The 24,255-nt window shown below is 38.4% G+C and overlaps 1 protein-coding gene across 3 annotated transcripts in view; it reads left to right on the top strand.

Moving 5' to 3' along the window:
• Nucleotides 1–9,055, top strand: part of EPHA3 (EPH receptor A3) — a 322,548-nt gene extending 313,493 nt beyond the window's left edge. The window contains exons 16-17 of one of the 3 annotated variants that reach the window (XM_040980850.1): nt 1,427–1,582; nt 8,813–9,055. In XM_040980850.1, coding sequence (XP_040836784.1) covers nt 1,427–1,582; nt 8,813–8,918 — 262 coding nt within the window. In that variant the 3' untranslated portion in view covers nt 8,919–9,055. The remainder of the gene's footprint in view (nt 1–1,426; nt 1,583–8,812) is intronic. The other 2 variants (XM_040980852.1, XM_040980851.1) reach the window with 2 other exon arrangements.
• Nucleotides 9,056–24,255: the final 15,200 nt, after the last annotated feature.

Here is a 24,255-nt window from a genome sequence, read left to right as displayed (position 1 = left end):
TGATCCAAAGCCAGAAGCTTCATGCATGTCTCCCACACTGGTGCAGGTACCTAAGGCTTTGGGCCATCCTCTCCTGCTTTCCCAGGTCACAAGCAGGATGCTGGATGGGAAGTAAGGCAGCCAGGACACAAGCCAGCGCCCATATGAGATCCTGGCACATGTAAGGCGAGGATTTAGCCACTAAGCTAGTACGCTTGGCACAAGATCATTTCATTTTCATCAATGAGAAATCTATACCACTACCCTCATCCACGTTTTACAATGGGGAATCAGAAAAGATAAGAAATCTTCAAGGTCACACTTTGTGCTGTGCATTAAAGATTCAATTTAGTCCTATGGATTCAGTATCTGTGCCCTCAATCATTAGACCCTATGGGATAGAAAAACCCAGAGGGCACAACATGAAATAATTTGAAAGGAAATAGGGAAAATGCAACAAGGAGAGTTATAGCTAAATGCCATGGCACAATGTTCAAACATCTTAGCACAATGTGTGACAAGACAGCTAAATGGAAATTTAGTTTTTTTCACCTGGAACTTTGTACTCAAGTTCCATGTCTTGGGAGAAGAAGAAATTGAGATATGGATGTCTTCCTGGGAACTGGTCCCAGCCTTGTGAGTCAAAGGAAAATTAAAAACACTGGGAAAAAAAACCCAAGGCAGATTGCTAACAGGATGCTGCTTTTGGCTCCTGAAGGATACATAGTCCCCTCCATTTCCTTTTAGTCCCTTCCTTTGAGTCATCAGATCTTGCAGGTGGCCATAGAAGTACCATCACATCTATGATTATAAGAAGCAGTGCTAGACTTCCTCTCCTTATTTCTAGCTATATGATACATTCTTCTTTCAATGCTAATCATGCTGTGTGGATCACAATCAGTCTGTATCGTTCAATTGATCTATCAGGTCCATAAAAATATCATCTGTCTAATCCTACATCACTGAATTCTCACATACTTAAATTTCATGTATTACTCTAATCCTTATTTCCACCTTTGCAATTTTTATTTTGATGACATTAAGGCAAAATTTGATATTGAAACTGGTTCCATGACCGACACAGTATAGCATTCAATGCAATTTCTAATAGAATTTTAAACCAAACTAAGGTAGTCCTTACTGACATCAAAGCAGTTAAATTGGAATGTCACATTATATACATGCTGTTCATTGTCAGCATTTTGATGATTTAAAAAGCAGTCATTAGTAGGAAGGGGGGCAGGAGCACTTAGACATGATAGTTGTACTCTTCCTCCAAGCTGTGACACTGAACAGATGAAACCTTCACAGCAGATCAATTCCACGGAGAAACAGGAGTACCACACGAGAGCTGGAAGGTCTTGCTGATATTGGTGTCACACTGTGACAGGTCACCACTCTGCGGATTCCTCATCTCTTGCCTTTTGGGTGTTTTCTTTTCTCACAGGCCATCCAACCTGCTTCTGGACCAAAGCAATGTTGACATCAATACTTTCCGCACAACAGGTGACTGGCTTAACGGTGTTCGGACGGCACACTGCAAAGAGATCTTCACAGGCGTGGAGTACAGTTCTTGTGACACCATAGCCAAAATTTCCACAGAGTAAGTTAAAGTTTCTACTGAGCATAGCTTTTTGCTTTATTCACTACTTTTTCTCTTTTAAAAAAAATTTAATGTGATTCATAGCATTATTTAAATCAGTGATGGCTTTATTTTTTTTCCATAAGTAATGCTAGATATTTGAACCATCCTTTGGACAGAAACTTGTACGAAGTCTAAAAATAAATAGTCACAAAATATTCAATATATGATGTTGTTGCGGTTGTATCCAAAATTACCACCACCATAACGATGATTAAAATCTCAAATGATTTATGAAAATTATATGTGAATATGCTAATAGTTTTCATACTAACCTTTTAAGGATTTAAAAAGCAGCCAGAAACAGAAAAATCAGATTATTAACAATGGGTGAAATACCTTTTAAAATGATAATATCAAAGAGATCTCATATCTGTATAAAGAAATACAAATTGTCATTCACAATGCATTAGGATCAGTAAAGATCCCTGTAATGCCGGAACTGGGTCCTGGGTTATTTTGTGATTTTAACTCTCTACATTCATATGAGTTGGTGTCTTTCCCATGTTGGTTTCTTTCTCCCTCATGATAAAGAATTTTCATGGATACAATGAAATTCAGATGCATGCTATACATGCAAATGCAAGTCCTTGGCAAAAAAAAAAATGTAGATAAGGGATGATTACATTCCTGTGTATAAAGTTTTCTGTTACCTTTCCTTCTGTGAATATGGAAAATTCAGAACTGAGCAGTCAGTCACCATGATGGAAACACATTGAATACTAGAAAATGAAGGACCTTTTGGCTTTTCTTAAAATACTGATATTCAATGGGCAAACAGAGTCAGTGTATCACAATCTTAGCATTAGTTTATGGCTTCATTAGTATAAAGTTGATCATGATCGAGTATACCATGCAGATTTGCTTACAAAGATAGTTCTGTAACAGGAATGTCTTTGTAAAAGAAATAATGAACTGAAGAGAAAGGATTTCTTAAAAAAATTCAGTGAAGACTGAAACCTTACTTTTAAGGTCTGGCAGCTGGAATCTAGAAAGTGAAGAGTTCAAGTTGTATTCCTGAGTTCTGTAAATGTAAGCCAATTTACATATCAATGCTGTTGAACTTTTTTTTTTCCTTCATGCAATGGCATTTCCCCCTGGTTTCTATCCAGATAGCTGACAATGGGTTTCTCAATGCCAAGAGTGAATTCTGTTACTTGTAAGTCCAGTCTCAGTTTTAGATTGGCACCTGTAAAATCAGGTTTCTTTGTAATCGCTCAAGGAGTGATGTGAAGTGGCAGACTGTTTGAGTTAAAGTGTCTTCATTGCTAGTAAGATGGAGTACAGTCCCAAGTGCGCACTGCTTTGTGCAGGGTGGACAAATCCAAACTGACCCAGCATATTGTAGCTTGTGCGGACTTTTGGGACTTTTGTTTGATATTTGTTACATTAAATAAGCCTTTTATTCATTGCATGATTTTCGTGTCATATCAACTCCAACTGATATTAGAATATTTACATTTTGAAGGCTTCTATTATCATCCTGTCAATTGTTCAAGTAGCCATTGTGGAGAAGAGCAGATTGAGTATCAACATAAAAGATACAATGTAAATAGATACACAAATGTCCAATAAATAGAAAACTTCATAATTTATTCTGTAAAGTTCCGGTGGGAAACATGTGCAGCCACAAAGATCCTACAAAGAAAACTTGTTATAACTGAAGATGAGAACATATTCTCAAAAAATAAACTCACGCTGGTCTACTTAGCACGCACTGGCTTTCCTGTGTAAAGTGAAATGCACTGTTTATTGAATAGAGTTCTGACGCCAGTCAACAACACCTTTTGGTTGTCCATGTAGTTATTTCAATCAGATGCAATCTCAGGATACAGTCATATATTTAAAATATTTTCATAAACTCATATTTTAGTAATATAAACAGTTAGGGTTATAATATATATAAGACACCTGCTTTAGCACACAGAAGCATAACAAAGAACAAACACCAAGTTGAACATTTCCACACCATTGCCAGATTTTCAAAGACAGAGTTATGCAAATGTTTATTCTCAGTAAAATATCAACACTCTGAACCTTTAGATAATGAAGACTATACTGAAGGAGATGAGGCAGAACAGTTTTAATAAGATTAACTGCTAGCTCAGGATTTAAATATAGTCTGTCATTATAAACTGTGAAATGTGGTTAAGAAAAACTATTTGCTTTAAAAAGGGAAAAAAAGTATTTGTTATACTTCAAAGTAAGTGATGGATTTGTGTCATAAATACAATGTCAGACAGTGAACTCAGTCTTAAGTGCGAGATTTTATTCCACTATTATTGTGATTATTTTATTTAAGAGGGAGAAAAGGAGAAACAGCAAGAGAGAGAGAGAGAGAGGGTGAGAGAGTTAGCAAGAGAGAGCAGTCACACACACTGCTTTACATCCCAACTGCCTGCAGTGAGAATCAATGTGAAACCAGAAGCTAGGATGTTAATGCAGTCTTGTAGGTGGATGGCATGGGTTGGATTTACTGGAGCCATTGCCACTGAATCCTGTGGTTTGCATTAGCAGGAATGTGTTGTCAACAACAGGGGTGAGTGCTAAACCCAGGAACTCTGATTTGGACCGCTGGCGTCTAAATCACTAGTGTTACCACCTGGCCTTCAATTTATTATCCATTTTTTTTTAAGATTTATTTTATTTTATTGGAAAGTCAAATACACAGAGAGGAGGAGAGACAGAGAGGAAGATCAGTGATTCATTCCTTAAGTGGCTGCAACAGCTAGAGCAGAACCAGTCCAAAGCCAGTAGCCAGGAGCTTCTCCCAGGTCTCCCACACTGGTGCAGGATCTCAAGGCTTTGGGTCATCCTCCACTGTTTGCCCAGGCCACAAACAAGGAGCTAGATAGGGCACAGGACTGCCAGGATTAGAGCCAGTGCCCATACGAGATCCCAGTATGTGCAAGGCAAGGACTTTACCCATTAGGCTACTTCGCTGGGCCCAAATCAATATCTTTGAGTACACTGATTGTACGTTAAAGATAGGGCTGACTTTTCCTGTATGACTCTGGGTTTCCATCCCAACAATATTGTGTCTCCTCTTGTTTTACCTCTTTTTGGGTACAGTACACAAGCAATATCTTTTGCCCCAAAACTGTTTGAAAATGGTGTTTCTCCTTTGAATGTTCATACCTTATTTCTCTGGTTTATGTTATAAAATGGAGAGTTAATTCCAGATTCTTTAACATATTACAAACTTGAGTCATTTGAATCAGTTAATTGCACCATGAATGCTATTAGATATGTCACTAGATATTTTGCATTTGTATTTGTAGTATTGTTTGTGGCCTATTGTTCAACTTGGATTGCTGTCATAACTTGTTTTCTTTCTTGCTGCGATCCAGTTCCAATTCAGAAATGATTCGCTTGATGAAACAACAGTAGATTCTTATACAGTAGAGATATCGAGGAGATATTGGGCTTCATTTCTCTCTCTTTCTCTTTTTTTTTTTTCTACACAGACTATCAAGTCATGACAAAAGTTCTACGGACTTTCCCATACAAATAAATATGAAATTACTCCAGCTAATTTAGGTACTTAATTAACATGTAAATTACTCAAGTCAAGCACTTTTCAAAAGATGTCTAGAAACTATACAGTTTTATTTCATAAGCATTTTGAAAAGATTTATCTGTATATTTATTTGAAAAAACAGGGTGACACAGAGAGAGAGAGACAGAAAAATGAAGAGTGACTTCTGTCCTCTAATGCACTCCCCAAAAGGCCTCAAGGGTTAGGGTTTGAATAGACCAAATCCATGAGCCAGAAACTCCGTGCCCGTCTCCCCTGCGGGCGGCTGCGGTTCAAACTTGCCTTTTTAAGTGCATTAACAGCAGAAAGCTGCATCGTTAAACAGAGCAGGCCAGGTTTAAAGGTTACTCTAATGTGGATTGCCAGCATCCCACACAGCAGCTTAATAAATGCTCCCTTAGTGCTAGCCACTCAGCAAACGTTTTAAAGAATATAATTTCATAGTCAAATATTGATTTAAGAAAATTGAAGTGAGAAAGTCAGACAGAAAAGGAAATAGCACTGAGAGTGTAACTAAAAGTGAGTGTGGAATGAATACACTGAGGATTGATTGCAGTGTGTCATTATTCCTGCACCCTTAGATGTAGTTTTCAAAGTGTTACCACCTATCATTTTTCTTAGGAGTACACATACATAACACATGTTAGCATCTTGTCTCAATTTCAAGTTGTTCTTTATTATTGAAATTTTCAGTCTTTTTCTGAATAAGATGATTCACATGAAATGAGCACAGAAGCAATAGTATTAAAGTGTTTTCTGGCTATTTCCAATATGGCAGCACGGTGAGTAGATGAATTTTGGACACCAGTAGAGATAGTGAAAATCACCATGAAATCCCAGCTACAGGATGACCCCAAAAGTTAGTTTTCTTAATCTTCTTTTCTAAAATGCAAAATAACCCCTTGCATTAAGTAGAAACAAAATAGCACGTCTATTGGGTTATACTGAGTTCCCAGACACAGAATTTGAGACGGGTTCATGTAGGATTTGTTGCATAGTGTGTGTCTCAGAGATGCACTGCTTAGACTGATGATGAATATCCAAGATTGAACTGTGAACTCTCAGCATCTGACATTTTCCCAGGCATTTAGGATGAGTGATTCAATTCAGAGGAGACAATCAGGGCCAAGTTCACAGCTATGCTTCAATTTGTCCAAGAGCTCAGAAAGCAAGTGCACTGCATTGGAACGTTTTCCTACTTTTCATGACTATCACTTTGTAAAAGTAGAGGAAAAGGAAGAAACAGAGAAAACTTCCCATAAATTATGAAGAAATAAGAAATACAATTAACAGAAACATAAATGAATAAATCTAAAGTAAGGATCTGTTCATTTGTGCACTGTATTTCAGTCTGACTTGTTTTCTGCCTCTGATCTCACAAGTTGACTTGTTTATATTTGGAGATGAGTGGGTGAACATCTACTGCTCTATTTAAGGACAGATGCATGGTACACAAAAAGCATACCTCCCACACTAGTGTTTCTTATGAGAAGTTAGTCAAGGAATGCATATGGAGAAGGCCTCAAGTAACATACAAGTTGTGCGTAGAGAATTGACAGTCCTTCAGATGGCACAAGAGAGGGAAACTGAAGGTGATCTGCAGAATATGTAACAGGAATGTACTACTCTCTCGATTTTATGCAGCTAATGTTTAAATAAAGTGTAGTTATTTTTTCCAAAATGGCTGCCTATCTGCTTTAGAATCAACTATTTATTTCTGTTAGTTTAACTCCCACTTTTTCATTCTTGCATGCCCAATACAAAGGAAAGCCATCTGTGTATAAATGCATGCATGTTCAGATATGTGTGCCTTTTCTTATCATCTCCGTCTGTCTGATATTCCCTAGCAAATGGTACTTCATTGCATGGTCAATATCACCAGAAAAATACATTTTGATTTTTTTTTCTGTGCAAGTATAAATGTAATGATATGCCCTTGCTAAAATGTCCACCATGTTTTAGGCTTCTGTGTAACAGAACAAAATAAATAAGAATCTCTGTTTATATTACATTGATTTTCTTGTGAGGTAAGAAGGATAATAGGAAGAATGATTCAAATACAGGTGATATGCTAGGTGTCGGGAAAGTTTTTGAGGGAAGCAGAGCAGGGAAGACAAGCAAGAAGTGTAGATATAAATAGAGGGAGATTTGACAATATCATGTAATGACAAAACATTTCTGATCAAGGGAGATATTTGAGTAAAGACATGAAAGGAATGAGCATAAGAGCAAATTACTTGACACAAAAATATGTAATTAATAATCTCTACGTGGTTTGCTAGGTCATGGCTTCACCAAATGAAGATTTTTATGATATTATTATTTTAACACCTTAAATTTTTAAAATTTGTAAAATGTTCTTGTCATATTTTTCTATACTAAAAGAATTTTGTGCTTTAAAAAAAACTGACCACTAAAAAAACCCACAAATTTTAAGACTAACCATTAATAGATTTTTTTAAGGTTTATTTATTTTTATTGGAAAGGCATATATCTAGATATAAGAAGATACTGAGAGGAAAATCTTCCATCTGCTGGTTCTCTCCCAGGCAGCACAAGGGCCACATCTGAGCCAATCTGAAGCCAGGAACCAGGAGCTTCTTCTGGGTCTCCCATGCTGGTGCAGGGTTCCAAAGCTTTGGGTCTCCTCCGTTGCTTTCCCTCGTCACCAATATGGAGCTGGATGGGAAGTGGAAGAACCTGGACACGAACTGGCACCCACACAGTATCCTGGCACATGCTAGGTCGTGACACTGATCTGGCATAGAAGTGCCTTCACTCAGATGTCAGCTGAGATATCAGATGTCAGATGTCTGAGACAGGACTGTGGAACAAAGTGCTCTTATATTCCTTCTCCAATGCCATTGTTACAGGTTGTTCGCATTATACAGAAGTTCTGGGGCTCTCATGAAGAAGACTTATATAATAATTATAAGTGAGCAGTTTCTTAAAATCTGAGTATAGGGACTGACTTTTACTTCTGACATATCCCTGCAGTCCAAGAAGTTTCTGAGCTGGGTCATATTCAAAAGAAGAAAACTTACACAAGAATCTGTGACCATTTGTATCAGTTTCTTAGAAATATGATGACAGATAGGACTTTACTATCAATAATTCCAGAGTCCAGAAGTGAAATCAAGATGTTGGTGAGACCCTAGTTGCTCTTCCATCTCTAGAGTGGAATGTTTTCTTCCAATTGAATGAGAATCCCGGCGGCCTTTTGTCTTGTAGAAATATCATTCCAATGTCCTGCTTTCTGTTTGCAATTTCTTCTCTGTGCAACTATGTATCTCCTTTCTGTATCTTCTAAAGAAATGTTCATGGATTTAGGAACCACTCTTACCCAGTGTAATATTATCTAAACATTTGCTTTAATCTGAAAATATCTTGTATCTAAATAAGATTGCCCTGTGAGGATCTGAGTTGACAGAACACTTGGGAGGAATATTACTCAATGCATTGTACCACTTGCATCTTTTACAAGATGGAAATGAAGTCGTTAAAACATAACTCTTGGACAATGAGAAAACCAGCAAATTAAGGCTAATGGTAGTGAGATGCATAATTGTACACGTTTTATTCATTTAAATTCTTTGTGTTTTCAGCTGTTCTGGAATCCCAATCCTCACAGACTTTTTCTCTCCTTTTTATAGTGACATGAAAAAGGTTGGTGTTACCGTGGTTGGGCCACAGAAGAAGATCATCAGCAGCATCAAAACTCTAGAAACACAATCAAAGAACAGTCCAGTTCCAGTGTAAAGTATCTGTTCTGGAAAGAAGTGATGGCTGAGGTTCATGGTGCATCTCTCCTCAGAACAAAATTGCTAGTTCAGGAGATACTTGTGGAAGCTCCAAGTTCAATGAGACGCTCAGATATGAGTACAAATGCCTTAAAATGAAACTGAAGAACTCTTTATTTTCCCTTATCATTTACGGTATGGGTGGGTGGGAGTAATTTGTTTTGTAAATTTTTTTAATATCTGATGTGCTAAATTGAAATTCTTCAGCTCAAAATGATGAAGAAGTAGCATAGAGCCATTGATGCAAATAATCACAAAAGTAAAACAAGGGACAAAAAGGACACAGTGGCTTTGTTTACGAATAGCCACAAAAGAAAAGACTTGTGATATTTTTATACAAAAAAGAAATCTGTAACAAGTATTTTCTTTCCTTAGAAGCAAGAAAAATGGGGGAATTTATACCTCAAAGTATCTGGCCATATTTACTACCTTATCATTTTTTTATTCTCTCGTATCTGTTTAAAGCATATACAGAAGAAATTTGTAGGTGTTTTAAGTACTATACACTTTCAATTGTTAGTTTACTTAAGAATATCATGTAAAAATGGGTCTTAATTTTTTAATGCATATTTATTTTCTTTTGAATTTTTTGTTGTTTTATATTTATGCTTTGATTTAATTTGGATTTGTTACAGCCAAGTGCCAATGCTCTCTCAAATTGTCAACATTAGAAAATGTTTACCTAGACACAGAATAATTTTGAAATATCCACATTTATGTATTTTTAGAAAATTAAACACTATCCCTGTTTATACACTAATCAAGTCTCTCACAGTCTGAATTAGTCCATTGTTGTCGTCTTCCCATTTATCATAAGTCATATGCTCCTAATTAACTGTAATATACTGGCTTATCCATAATGGAGTTTTAATCAGATGAGTTACTTTTCCTGCTCTGGTGCTGAGAGACGAGCAACTCCCTGCATTCATGAAAACCATGTTGGAGCTCCTGAGAAGAACAATACTGGAGAAAAATTGGAATCCTATATAGACTGTTTTGTTGGTTGACAAAACAGCATATAGGCTGATGACTGAGTAAAAAAAAAAAAAAATCACCTGCACACTGACTTTGAAAAGTCACTTAGCATCATTGCTTAAAATTGCTGGCCTGTTTATAAAGTAGTGGTGATAGCTAAACTGCTCACTTGCATCACTGTGGTTTACGTTAACTAATTCAACATTATGATCCTCAATATTAAGTTTCACTGCCTTTAAGAGTCTTCCACTTCAAAGCATCTACTGTAATTTTGATGTGAATCTTAGCAGACTTGAATTTTGGATTTATTAAACATAACACTTACAAAATAGATTGACACCTAGCAAATGCCTCAAAATACGTAAGCAAAAGAGAGATGTCTAACAACAGAGATTTAGACTTACTTTTACGTGATGACAAACTATAAGCATGTCTGTTAATATTGGATATAATTTCCTGGTGGAGCCACAGATATGGATGAATTCTGAAGCAATATTTTGAACTCTATATATACTGGTAGCAATACTGATAAGAACATTTCATGAGTATAAAAAATGCATCTGTCGAAAGAATAGAATGGATGAAACAAATCTGCAATATCTGTATTTTTAGTCAAACTGGAACAGTAGTGAAAACAGTTTGCAATCACAGATAATAATTTACAAGTGCTAACCTGTTGTAGCTTTAGTGTAATAAGGCTTAGATTGTGTTTTTTTCAAATATAAGATCGTTTTTTCAAATTTGGGCAATATTTCTTATTGTCAAGTCATGCTACTAGAATTCTGCATTGGATATTTAGGTGAATGAACTTTCATGGATGATACATGTGATTATTAAATTAGTATCAAATTTCATTGCAGTTAGCTAGAAACAGGTTATTTCTTTCAAATCAAGTACTTTGTGTTTTAGAATGAGGTAAAATATGACTTCAATCATATTTCCAGAGAATGGCTCTCTCTTAGATACTATTCCAGACATGATCAACACAATCTGTGCTATCCAAAAGCTGATAGACACTGAGGGTCTCTGAATTTATTTCATTTATTTTGGATATAGTTTTTATTTGAAAATAGAGGCTGTATACACAATGTATTGTTCTTCATCTTTTCAGTATTTTTCTATCTGATCTCTTATGAATTTACTGAACTCTTACTCTGTACATATGTAAACAGCAGTATACTCTTACCTGTGGAGTAGAGGTACTAGAATGCTTATGGCCATCTCATTGTATAGGAACCGCATTGACTTTCAATAAACATGAACCCACATGCCTTCACGATGCTATGTACCATATTACCTGCTTTGTACCTTAAGCTTGATTTACATATATTATTTATTCTGATAACTCACCCTGTGTACTACGTTTCATTTATACCATCTATAAACATGGTCTAATTGATAATATGTGTTTATTTTAGACTTGCTTTTTCAAAACATTATTCATTTAGTTTATATTACACAATGTAGATGGCCTTTTACTAATGTAAAATGATTTGTAGCGGAAACATCTATATTTTTATAATAAACACAATGAAAATATTTTTACAGATTGGAATACAGATGTGGTCTTTGAAGCTTTTTTTAAAAAAAAATACAAAAGGCAATGCTTATTTAGCAGCAAATTAACGACATTATGTAAAGTGTAAAAACAAGTGTTTTGCTTTGTTTTTTTTTCCTCCCTTATTGAGGGGGGATTCATGACATTTACTCTACATTTATGGCTCGGATCTTATTATTGATAAGTTAGAAAGATAACCATTAAATGGTTTCTTTGTAATTAATGAACACATCACCATTAAGGAGTTTCTTTTAATTACAAATTTTAAAAAATCAAGAAAATCAGCTTAAAGAACTAAAGAGCAACAACAACAACCTCAAAGATAGTTTAGCCCATAAACCGTCTCTCGAAGTGAAACACTGCCCATGAATGAGACCAGAAATTCAACAATATTGTCAGGGTTACATCTCTTATTTCATGTTTTCTAATAACACTCCATTTCTTGCGACAGTGCTGATTTCCATGTGATGAGGATACTTCCAAATGATTACAGGAAGAACAGAGTTAGAAGTTAATTCTGTTTTGGTACCAAAAAACTCTTGAAATTCATATATAGTTTTTTTTTCCATAATGTGATATTTCTATAACTTTTTTTGAAAATTCATGTCTTTGAGCAAGGTGGAAAAAAACTCTAATATAATGCTAATTTTGTTTCTGTGAAATAATGAGTCCCTTTCAATCACTGCAACAGGGTGTGGATAATAACTCCTCCATAGGACAGTAATCACATTTGTAAGTACTCAGTCCTGTGCTGGGCATTTCATCAAGTTTTGTGGAAGTGATAGTTCCTGGAGTGATTCATGTACAAAAGAAATTTAGTGTATCCTTCATAAAAACTGAGGCAGTTATGCAGAGGCCAAATAAAACAAAAATAATACACAATTTCAATGGCAATATATAGGCTAAAGAAATGTGATACTTTAGACCAAATAGATTCTTTGCCATTTGTAGTTTATCTAACGAAAATGACTTTATGTGAAACTCAAAAAAAAAAAAAACTACTTGTATATCTAGGCAAAAAATAAGTGATAATGAGTATCACATATATGGGAATGGCAAAGGAAAGCCATAAAAGAAACACGATCTCAGTTCTTGAAAGAGATTTAGCATAGTGTCAAAATGGGTAGAGAAGAGAATAATTTGTTACAGAACACTAGCTAAAATGGCATCCACATGCTCTGTAGGCAATGCTAATGGCAATTTGAAAATGGCTTGTGGGAGACCTTTGATTGTAAACACTCTATGATGAGAAATTTATTTTATGTTGTGGGCCTGAGCCAAGCTCCTAGATTGGATACAATATGAATAGAAATAATACTATTCTTACACATAAAGAAGAATTTATAAAATCTGTCAATTTTCAAAAGATAATTTTCAAAAGGTGTCATTCAAAGCAAACCATAAAATACAACTCCAGGTTGTTTATGCAAATTAAGGCATCAATAGTAGAAGGAGGAAGGGAGAAGTCAGCTCGACATCATAAATTTACTGAATTCATAACATAAGTAATGGATACGGCAAACGTGAACCTGAAGCTTAAGAGGAAAGAATTCAATTTTAAAGTGTATTTGTAAAAATTATCTGTGTGTAAAGAGCTACCTATCATTATTTGTGGTTTGTGTTGACATTTCCTTATCTTAACCCACCCTATTTAATATATTTTAAAATGTTTATTTGACAGAAAGATACACACAGACACAAGCGCACGTGTGTGCTCACACACACACACACACACAGAGCAGAAAGTGCTGTTGGTCCGTTTACCAAATGTGTGCACTAGATAGGAGCCAAGAAGTAAACTCAAGTATCTGGTAGGAGTGGCAAGACTCCAGTCACTTGAGTCATCACTGCTGTCTCCTCACACCAGCATTAGCAGAAACCTGGAACCGAGTCTGAGGCTAGACCTCAAACTCAGCAGGTCAAACATTTCACCTTGTGAATTGCCTACTGCCTGCACTTCACTCTAATCATACCCAACCTTTTATTTTACGAGTTTCATTGTCCATTTGTGCTGCAATAGCAAAATATCACAGGCTGGATAATTCATAAAAAAATAGAAATGTATTGTTCACATTTCTGGAGAATGGAAAGCTCAAGGCCAACTTGTTTGGGGTCTTTTTATATAAAAGGGAAGGATGCTTTCTCACTTGAGTAAAACAAAAGACAAAAAGAGAACAATAATGACTCAGATACTCCTTGTAATGCAAAACCCTTGTGACTTAATCACGTCCCAAACTGCCCCTTGTTTTCATCCTTCTGCAACAGAAATTGAGTTGCAATTACTAATTTTGAGGGACAATGAGACCACAGCAAGATTGACCAGACTGTTTCAATCTTAAAGCTTTTCTCCTAAGCTTCACAACCATATCCACAGAGCGAACCAACACAAAAGTCCTGGATTCTTGTCTGATTATTTTTTTTTTCATGCTCTCTTTTCTACTCCTCTCCTTCCCACCTTTCTTTCATCCTCATATTCTTTTAAAAGGAAAAAAAAATTATTTGAGATGCATAAAAGAGAGAGACACCAGAGAGAATTGACCATCCTCTGGTTCACTCCCCTAGGAGAGTGTGGCTTCAGATCAGCACAGCACTGGCCGTTGCGATCACTTGGGAAGTGAATCATCAGATGGAAGATATTTCTCTCTGTCTCTCCTCCTCTCTCTATATATCCAACTTTAAAAAAAATAAATAATAAAAAGCAACAAAAATAATAAAAAATGAAAAAGATAAGAAAGGACAAAACTTAATTTTGATTTATACCAAGATTCTAATATAATAAAGAATGTTGTCTTTGATGTTTCCCTTATAATTGAAAGTGAAATGTCATCAGATTACAGAAACAATATTCTAATTATGTAAGTTGGCTTACTGAATGAACCAATTTCTTTTTGTGTTATTTTGTCTTCATTTGAAAGGCAGCATCACACAGAGAAGGAGAGATAGAGTACGTGCTTCCATTTGCTGGTTCACTCCCCAAATGGTCACAACAGCTGAAGCTAAGCCAATCTGAAGTCGGGGGGCCAGGAACTACTTCCAAGTCTCCCACATGGGTACCATCAAGAACAGAGTGACCAGTACTTTGACCTGTACCCACACGGGATGCTGAGGCTGCAGGAAAGGACTACTATACCATGATGCCAGCCCCTGAATATTCCAAATTCTATAGACTTATTCATTTTCATAAAATGTTGTGGACTCATTTCATCAGTCTCAATGCTCTCATTTTTCTTAGTGCAGTAAATAGTTTAAGTAGACACTTAAACCTGTGCTCAGCTATAAAATCTTAACAAGTAAATGCTGAAGTTCTTCTGATCATTTCTACAATCCTACCATGCACAAATAATTTCAACATGTATACTTAAAACTACACCTTTTATGGCAACTAGATATAATTTGGAAAATAGGTGTTAGAGTTAAGCATATTGTAACTGTAAATATTGGAAATTTACAGAAGTTCTCCTGAAATTCTCCTGGAATGTTGATTGAGATTAGTCGTAATTGAATTGTATTTCCCTACTAGATGGGCTACTCAGTTCTTCTTTGCAGGAATATAATTTTCTGCTTAGAGATAGTAAGACTAGAGCTAGAATAAAAACAGCCCCCGCTGAATAACGACCCCCATTGGAGAGCATGGGTTGGGATGGGGGCAGACCAGACCAGGCAGGGCTACAACACCTGTGGGCCTCATGTGAGCTAGATTGGAGAAGAGCCAGATTGGGCTGACTGTTGCCTGTTCCAACTGCTACAAGCAAAAATTAGAGTGGGTAAGGGTTGGTTGGGCTTTGCCACATCAACAGATGGCAGAGGCTGGTACTGGGGGCTTATTGTGTTAACTTAAATGCCTGAACTACCTGGACAGTACATAATCTGGAAATTGGAGTGGCCTAGTAGGGAGATAGTGGGCACCTCCCTCGTGGGTAACCACTCCCATTGGAGAGCATGAAAACCAGGATAGGCACCTGCCAGTATGTGTGTGGGCTGGATAATAGGTTGGTTGGTTTGAACTAGGCTTTAATGTCCATTGACAAGTATGAGAGCTAAATGGGATGTGGGACAGAATGAACAAGCCTGTGGTACATTCTGGCAAGCATGGGAACCAGGGTAGGGAGCAGGCCTGGTGGGGGTTATGGGGAGTCACCCCAACTAGGTTGCAGCTCCCACTGGTTTGCGTGAGGACGGTGTATGAAGTGGGTGGTAGGATCGAGCTGGACTACAATACCCATTGGTCAAGTGGATGACAGGGCTGGAAACAGAACTGACCAAGCAATTGCAATGATCAGCATGTGCATAAGCTGATTGGGGCAACGGACTGTGCCAGACCCTGTGCTGGCAAACTCACACAAGAATCAGGTGTGGGATCATCTCAGATGAAGTTTCTTTGGAGATCCCTCCAACTGAACTGCTGATCTCAGAACCCCAACCATGAAGAGACTATGTCATTCAGTAGATTCCTAATAGGTTTCTTCACAATTGGAACAGTGAAATTGGCAGCAATTCAGAACTGTTGAACTATCAAAACTGCTTGAGCAGGACCCTCAGAGCGTGCTTCACATCAGGGACCTGGGATGGGTGGGAGGCTGGGTGGGGCTTTTCCCTTTGTTTCTCCCATAACCCCAGATACAAGGGAAAAAAAATACTAGTGTGGAAACAGTGGTATTACCCACTTTCCTGTAGCCATTGACCCTTTGTACCCTAATCAACTAAGTAAGATTATTTTTAAAAAAATAAATTTAAAAAATTTTAAAAATAAAATAAAAAAACAAAGGTGGAAAATCAACCTATATTCATTTTTCTTTGATTATAAAAACAGTTTCAAAATAATAGAAAATAACTTTGAGAGTGTCTTTTACACATATGCATACATGCCTGCTTTATAGTGAACTGATCTAATAATTGTGACTAATACCACTTAAGCATATACAAACCCTTAACAGACATAATATAACAGTTTTCCTGAGACATGTGAAGTGAGTATACTGTCACTAACTTTATAGTTTGAGGCTTGAGAGTAGCTAACAATTATTTACAATCAGCCAACTAGCTTACACATGGAAGAAGTAAGGCTAAAATCAAACCCAGAAACCTTGTTTTGAATTTATACACTGTTTAGCTGTTGACATATTACAATTGAAAATGAAACACGAAGGGCAATTACAGTCATTCTGGTTTTAAAATCTTACATAGTCTCTCTTTTGCCACATTTCAACATACTCGATGTTACTGAGTGACTGCTAGTAGAGACACATTTCTGCAAAATCTTTTGATTGTTACTCCTGCAGCAAAGGAAGGAACAGGCAGTTACCCTTGATTTCAGTCTGTGAACTCCACTTCAATAGCATGAGATTTGTCTGACATTGTGTGAACCCTTCAAGCAACCATGCTTTCTTGAACGTTCAACAAATAATCTAATTTGGAAACACCAAATACCACAAGGAAAAAGTAGCACTCTTGTGCTATTTTCTGACAGTTTTCCACACCAATGATTTATGGAAGTGTGTTAAAGTTTGGGATTCTTATCTTAAGCCAAGAAGAAACCCTGACATTTTTGAAGCCTTTCACCCTTAATGATGGAAGCCAAAACCTTGGAATGTTTGCTAAAATCAAGGATGAGAGAACACAGAATGTCATGTACTATCAAGAACTTACTGACTTTCATATGGTTCTCATTTATTCTCATACATGGAAAATCAAAAGACTTGGGAGGCATCCAATACAAATTGTTATAGATAATGCTATCTGAATTTAACTGCCATAGGTATGCCTTGTATAACAAATGTATATTTCATATCATCAACTCAGCAACACAAAAATGAAAAAAAGACTGGTCAAAATTCATTTAAAATATTCCTACTCCAATGCAGAATTAGCTTTTAGTTTTGTACTAGAGATTTCTTAATTTTCGATTCCATTCATGTTTCCAATTCCATGTGCACCTGAGTTTCAGCTATTGAAATCATATCATACTGATGTTTAGGCTTAATAAAATTAAGACTGTTTACGTAAACACACGGCAAATATTTGTTTACATATTTATTCATGTATTTATTTGAAAAGCAAAGTGGCACAGAAATGGTGAGAAAAAGGATGGAAGAGATAAAGATTTTATATTGATTGTTTCACAACACAAATGATCATAATAGCCAGTGTTCAACTAAACTATTCTAGGATTCAAAAAATTCATCTGAAACTCTCATGTGGATTACCAAAAAAAATCCTTTGGCTGTAATATGGCTGTAATATGTGGCTTTCAGAGCATATTAACAGGAAGCTGGATTGGAAACAGGTCATGCTCAAACTGCACCACTCTGTGAAGTGGGATGCAGGTTTCCCAAGCAATAGCAAACTCACTTCAAAAAAAGAGCTTCTTTCTTTTTGAATATTAAATTTTATACTTGATGATTTTTGCATAGTTGATTAGGGTAGGAAGAGTCAACAGCTAAAAGAAAGTGAGTGAAACCATTGTTTCCACACTCTTTTTTTTCCTTCCTGTATCTGGTGGAAAAGAGGGGATAAGGGGAGAAGCCACACCCAGCCTCTCAGCTGCCACTGTACCCTGGGTTAGGGGACAGTCACCCAATGCCATCCTAGGATCCTCAATGTGGGGAATGCTCTAAGGTCCTGCTCAAGTGGTTTTGATAGTTCAACAGCTCTGAATTGCTATTGGTCTTGCCACTCCAAGCATGATGAAATCCCTCCAGAATCCGATGGTTGACATAGCGTCTCCATTTGCCTATATATTCGCTGCCGATGCTTGGCTGGTGTGGTTGATCAATTTGTTCTGTCCTCTATCCTGTGTTATGATACCAGGTGTTTTCTGCAGGCTGTAATGTACTGCCATATCCTGCATGCGCATCTGATTATGCTATCCACTGTTCCATCTAAGCCACTGAGGAGGTGCAATTCTGACACATGGAACCTTCAATTCTCTCTATGGTTAGAGTTCTGAATCCAGTGTTAGTTGAGGGGATCCCCAAAGAGACCTCACCTGAAGTGAATCTAGACCTGATTCTAGTGTGTGCTTCCCAATTCAGGGTCTAGCACAGTCCATTGCCAAAATCAGACTACACACACACTGGTGGTTGCAATTGCTGTGTTAGTTCTATCTCAAGTTCTGTGTCCTATGAAAAGCAATTGTTGTTGCAGCCCAACCTGATCCTGCCCACCACACACTTAGCTTTCACATCAACCAACAGGAGCTGCAGCCAAGTCAGAGTGACCTACAATAACCCCGACCAGGTCTTACCCCTGCCCTGGTTACTGTGCTTGCTAGTATGTGCAATGTATTGATTCAGTCTGTCACACATCCTGCTCCGCTCTCCTACATGTCAATGGGCATTGAAGCCTGCTTCAAACCAACAAGCCCCCACTTCCAACCCACACTGGTGTCAGCAGATGCCACTCTGTTTAGTTATGCCTGCCCCCAGTCCTGTTTATCATGCTCACCAGTTGTAGTGGCAACCTGAGAGCGAGGTGCCCACAGTCTCCCTAAAGGACCCATTCAGAACCATGGATCTTGCACTCTCCAGGTGATTCTGCAGTTTAGCTTGACAGAATTTGCTCTCAATGACAGTACCTGCCAGTTAATGCTGCAGCAAAGCCCAATCACAGCAAAGTCCAACCAGCCTGCACCCACTATGGTTTATGCATGACCAGTGAGAACAGTCAACCCAACCTGGCTTTCCTCCTAACCCAGCTCACATAGAGGCCAACCAGTGTTGTAGCCTTGCCTATCCCGGTCTGCCCCCAATTCCAGCTCTCATGTTCTGGCCCAGCAGCGGAGCCCCTGGAACCCCATATTTTATTTGCACTCCTCACCCTGGATCCCACGTACACAGGTTAGGTGCTACAGCCCAGTCTGGCATGGCCTGCCTCACCTCGGCATTTGTCAGTAGGTCCTGTAGCTTTGCCTGGTCTGGCCTACCCCTAGTTCCAGGTCATACTGGTGGGGCTACAGCCTAACCCAGTCTAGTCAGCCCCCAATCCTGGCCCCAATGTGGACTGGCATTGAGGTCTGACCCAGCTTTTCTGGCACTCCATTATGGTTCTTAGAACTTGCAGCTGGTGATAGTAACTGGCCCAGCCTGGCCATCCCCAGGCCTGAGCCAAACATATGCCTATGGGTACTATAACCTGGCCTGATCTGAGCTGCTCTCTGTCTTGGTTCTTGCACTCACCCGCAGGGACTGCATCCTGATGGAAGAGTTCCCCATGCACCTTTATCCAAACTTCTCCCAGTGCCAGATCTTGTGCACACCGGTGGGTCCATGGGCCAACCCTACTTAGTCCACCTCATGTCCTAGCAGGAACAGTGTCCTTTCCTGACCAGGCTTCACCCATTCTGGTTCTTACCGTTGGATATTACAGCCCAGCCAAACCTGGTCCACACACAGACATTGCTCACATGTGGCTCAGCAGGGGCAGAGACCTAGACCAACCCATCCTATACCCATCTTGATTCTCACAAGCACTAGTGGGTGCCCAAGTCTAGCCCAGTCTGGCATACCCCAGATACAGGTGATACCCATGTTGAGGGACACTGCAGTCATGTTCAATCTGGGAACCACAACCAGGGCATCCTCTTAGCTTCCCAACAGGGACTGTTCCGAGCTACAGGTCTTGGTGTGCTAATGGTTGCTCTGACCCAAATTGGCATAGCCCCTCACCAGTCTTGGTTTTTGCCTTTGGACGCTGCAGACAAGCCTAATGTGGCTGGTCCCTCAGTCCCAACTCTCACTAGCAGGTCTACAGCCTGGCCCTGCTCAGTCTGCTCCCATCTCTGACTCATATAAATTGGTAGATGTGATAGCCTTGCCTGGCACGACTGCAATCTGGATTTTGCACTTGCCAGTGGGCTAAGGTTTGCTTGGCTCTGTTCAGTTTACCTCCTCCCAAAACTACCCCACATATTTGCCAATGGGTGAAGCAACCTTGCCAGGCCTGCCTGTTAGCCAGGCCTTTATTGCACACTCACAAGTGGCAGCTGTGGCCCACTAGAGGAGTTTTCCCAAGTCCCCCACCAGGCCTACTCCCAGACTAAAATCTCATGCATGCCAGTGGGTGCTAGCCTCTTAGCTGGCATAATCCAGCTCCTCCATCCTGACCTTTGTATGAGCTGGTGAATGTTATGGCCCCACCCCATCCCACACCCTGTTTTCAGGTGTGCATTCAGGTGCTGCAGCCTCAACATGCCCAGCCTGTTCCCAGTTCCAGTACACATGTATATTGGTGGGTTCCATGGTCATGCCTAGCTCAGCCCATCAACTACCCCAACTCTTAAGCTTTTAAGCTAACCAGTGGGATTTGTAGTTTCACAGGGTTAGGCCCATATATCTCACACAGAGTCTAACCTCAGACCCGGTTCTCTCATGTGCTAGTTAGTAACATGGCCTGGCTTAACATTACCCATCCCCTAATCTGACACTCATTGTCAGATACTGTGATCTAGCCAGACAGGCTCACAGCCCTAGCTTTTGTGTGGGCTGGCATGTAGTGGTCTGGCTATGTAATATTCCATCAGGTATATTTGTCATACTTCTTGGCTAAATATGAGGTTTATGCATCAAAAATAAGAGATAAATTTTGCAATCATGATACTAGTAATATCAGCAGTGTTATCTTTTTTATACATTTATCTCTGTCCAATTTCAACAGTTCCTCCAAGAAAACAGTATCATACCTGTAATGATTTGAACGAATGAAATTTTACATTTGAAGGCTCATATTCTTTTACAATAGGCTGCAAGTAAATCTGCCTACCATTTGCCTTAGAGAAATGCTGCCTTTATCAAGCTGAAGAGTAAATGAGGCTACCATTTGCTCCATTAGGGGATACTTTGCATTTTAAAAATATTTAGTAGATAATTGGAACTGTAACACAGAAAAGGGAAATCAACGCTTCTTACAAGACCTAAGGAGAATAAAAGATCCATATATAACCCATGCTAAGAGCAGTATAACTAAATATAAAACCATTAATATAGTTAGCTTCACTGAGTTAAACTATTTTGTGCACATAGTTTATTTAGGGGAAGGGGGGCTTCAACTGTTTCCTATCACTTGGCTGGAAATAGCTGGTTTAGAAAATTGAAACTGTTACACATAATACAGTTAAAAGATAATTCCTAAGGCTGCAATTAATATGAGAATACGCTAAATATGGTGGATTTCTTAAGATTATATGAATAGAGTGGGCATCTGCAATATTGAGACCTTCAATCCGTGGAAGTGAAATTAATTTATCTCAATTTCTTTTTGACATATTTCATTAATGTTTTTGAAATGTAGCATAAATGTTATTTAGATATTTTTATTTATCTCTAATCACTTCCTTGTTTTAGCATGATTAAAAGTCACACTTCCTTAAATTTAAGCTTCTAAATATTTATTGTGAGCCTTTTCAATGTGGCTGCTATTTTGATACTGACTTTATATTTTGCTTCGTTTGTGAATTCACATTATTTAAGATTATATTCTTGTATACTTTGGTATTTTTTTCCTCTTATGTGTTTAAATTTATTTCTTGCCTTATGTGTCTAGCTAAAACTTCTAAGCATTATGTTGAGTAAGATTTGTAAGTGAACTTTTTAAAAGATTTATTTATTTTTATTGGTCAGGAAGATTTACAGAAAGAAGCAGATACAGAAAGATCTTCCATCTGCTGGTTCTTTTCCCAAATAACTGCAATAGTGGGAACTAAGCTGATCCAACACCAGGATTCAGGGGCTTAGTCCACATCTCCCAGGCAAGTACAGAGTCTCAAGACATTGGGTCAACTATACCTTACTCCCTCCCTAGACCATAAGCTTGGAGCTGGATGGGAAGTGGGGATGCTGTGACACAAACCGGCACTCGAAAGGGGTATCCGCACATGCAAGGCAAGGAATTAGCCTCTAGGTTATCTCATTGGGGTCATAACTGGACATATTTGCCTCTAAATGAAAATATTCAGTCTCCTAGCATTAACCATGATGTTAACCAAATTATTTGCTAATTTATTGTATAATTTGTCCAGCCACTTTATAGAGGTTTTTTTATTCTAGTACTTTGTTATACCTGATACTCTTTGCAATTACTTTGTTCATATTGGAAAACTATAATACTATATGTGGAGAAATAAAACATAATCTTACCCAGGCTACAGAGGAGGACTATTGTTGCTGTTTTTGTTTTTTGTTTTGTTTTGTTTTGTTGTTGTTGTTAAGTGAAGAGAAGATTCAGTCCACTTTGTACTTGAGATGAATCATCTGAGCTTCTTCAAAGACACACCCCAGGAAAAAAGAAGAGCACAGGCCAATAGCAGAAGAGCACCTGAGGACTGATGTGCATGGTAAACCAATGGAGACAACAGTGTGGCCTTGCAGTGACCAGATATTCCAGTGGCAGTAAGCCAGTGTTGATCTGAGCTCCACCAGCAGCAGGAGCTTCATTAGTAGCCAGGTGGGAAGCAGAGTTCACCTGGAGTTCAGTAAATGAACTCGGACAAATAATTTCCCATCCTGCTGATTTGTTTGATTCAACCAGGAGCAGAGAGAGAGAGACAGATCCCTAACAGGAGAAAGAGGGTGGATTTCACAGCCCTGACACCCACAAGAGTCTAAGTCTATTTTGTGAGGAGAGGTGAAGGCTATGGGACAGGACTGGACATGCACTAAGTTGGGAGCAAACTCATTTCTGGCTCAGTGCATTGTACTGATGTGGCATCCTACAGGTTTCACACAAAATGGGCCAGACCCAATGGCTAGCAGATCCAGAAATCCATCAGTAGCACTACAGACACCATTTTATACAGTGTAGCAAAGACTGAGCTTGTGGGTAAAACAGTGGGCAGCACATGTGCAAAGATGGAAGCAAACTCACTTCCAGCTCAGTGTATTACAATGGTCACATAAGGAAAATAATATTGACTGTGGAAACATATTGGTCAAAATAGGTCCAGGTGGCTCTCAGACCTAATAGCCAGTGGGTTCTGGCAACGTCAGCATCACCAACAACCTAGGCATTAGGATACCTTATGCCCCCCTGATCCTGGGATATGCTCAAACCAGAAGTGGGAGAAAGGTTGTACAGACAATAATGTAGCCACATCACAATATCATAGGAGGTGGAGACTGGTGAGCCAGGAGCAGGGCTATGGAGACAACGGTTGAAGCCTAACACAAGAGCCCAGACCTAAAACTTTCTGGAGGGAATGACACAAGTGTCTGCAAATGAAGAACTGTATACCAACCACAATAAATAAAATTGAACTGTAGATCGGTGGGTGACACATGTTAGAAACCGGCCCTAAACAGAAGAATCTGCTAACCAGAAGTACAATGGCCAAGAGCAAAAGAAGAGACAAAGGCACAAAGGATATTATTGACAACTCCCCTGCAAATGAGCAAAAGCCCTTGCCAACTTCAAAGTTAATCAAGAAATACATTGAGAAAATGGGGGATACAGAATTCAGAAAACATATTATGCTGCTTCTTACCAACAAGGAGAAGCAAGCACATAGAGGAGTTCAAGGAATTTAAGGAGTATGTCACAGAAAAATAGCAACGCTGAAACAAAACCAAACCAAATTATTAGGAATGAAGGATGAAATAGAACAAATTAAAAATTCAGTGCAAAGTCTCTGTAGTATAATGAATGAGGCAGAGAAAAGAATCTCAGAATTGGAAGATATTTCTTGACACCAGAGGGAAGCAAACAAAAAGCCAGTAGCAGGGCTGGATCAAGCAAAAACAAACAAACAAAAAAAGCATTCAAGAATTAAGACACT

The sequence above is a fragment of the Ochotona curzoniae genome, unplaced genomic scaffold, assembly GCF_017591425.1.
Source record: "Ochotona curzoniae isolate NIBS_2020 unplaced genomic scaffold, NIBS_Ocur_1.0 contig_3498, whole genome shotgun sequence".
NCBI lineage: Eukaryota > Metazoa > Chordata > Mammalia > Lagomorpha > Ochotonidae > Ochotona > Ochotona curzoniae.
The sequence above is the reverse complement of the archived record's forward strand: the minus strand, read 5'-3'. Positions and strand labels throughout refer to the sequence as shown.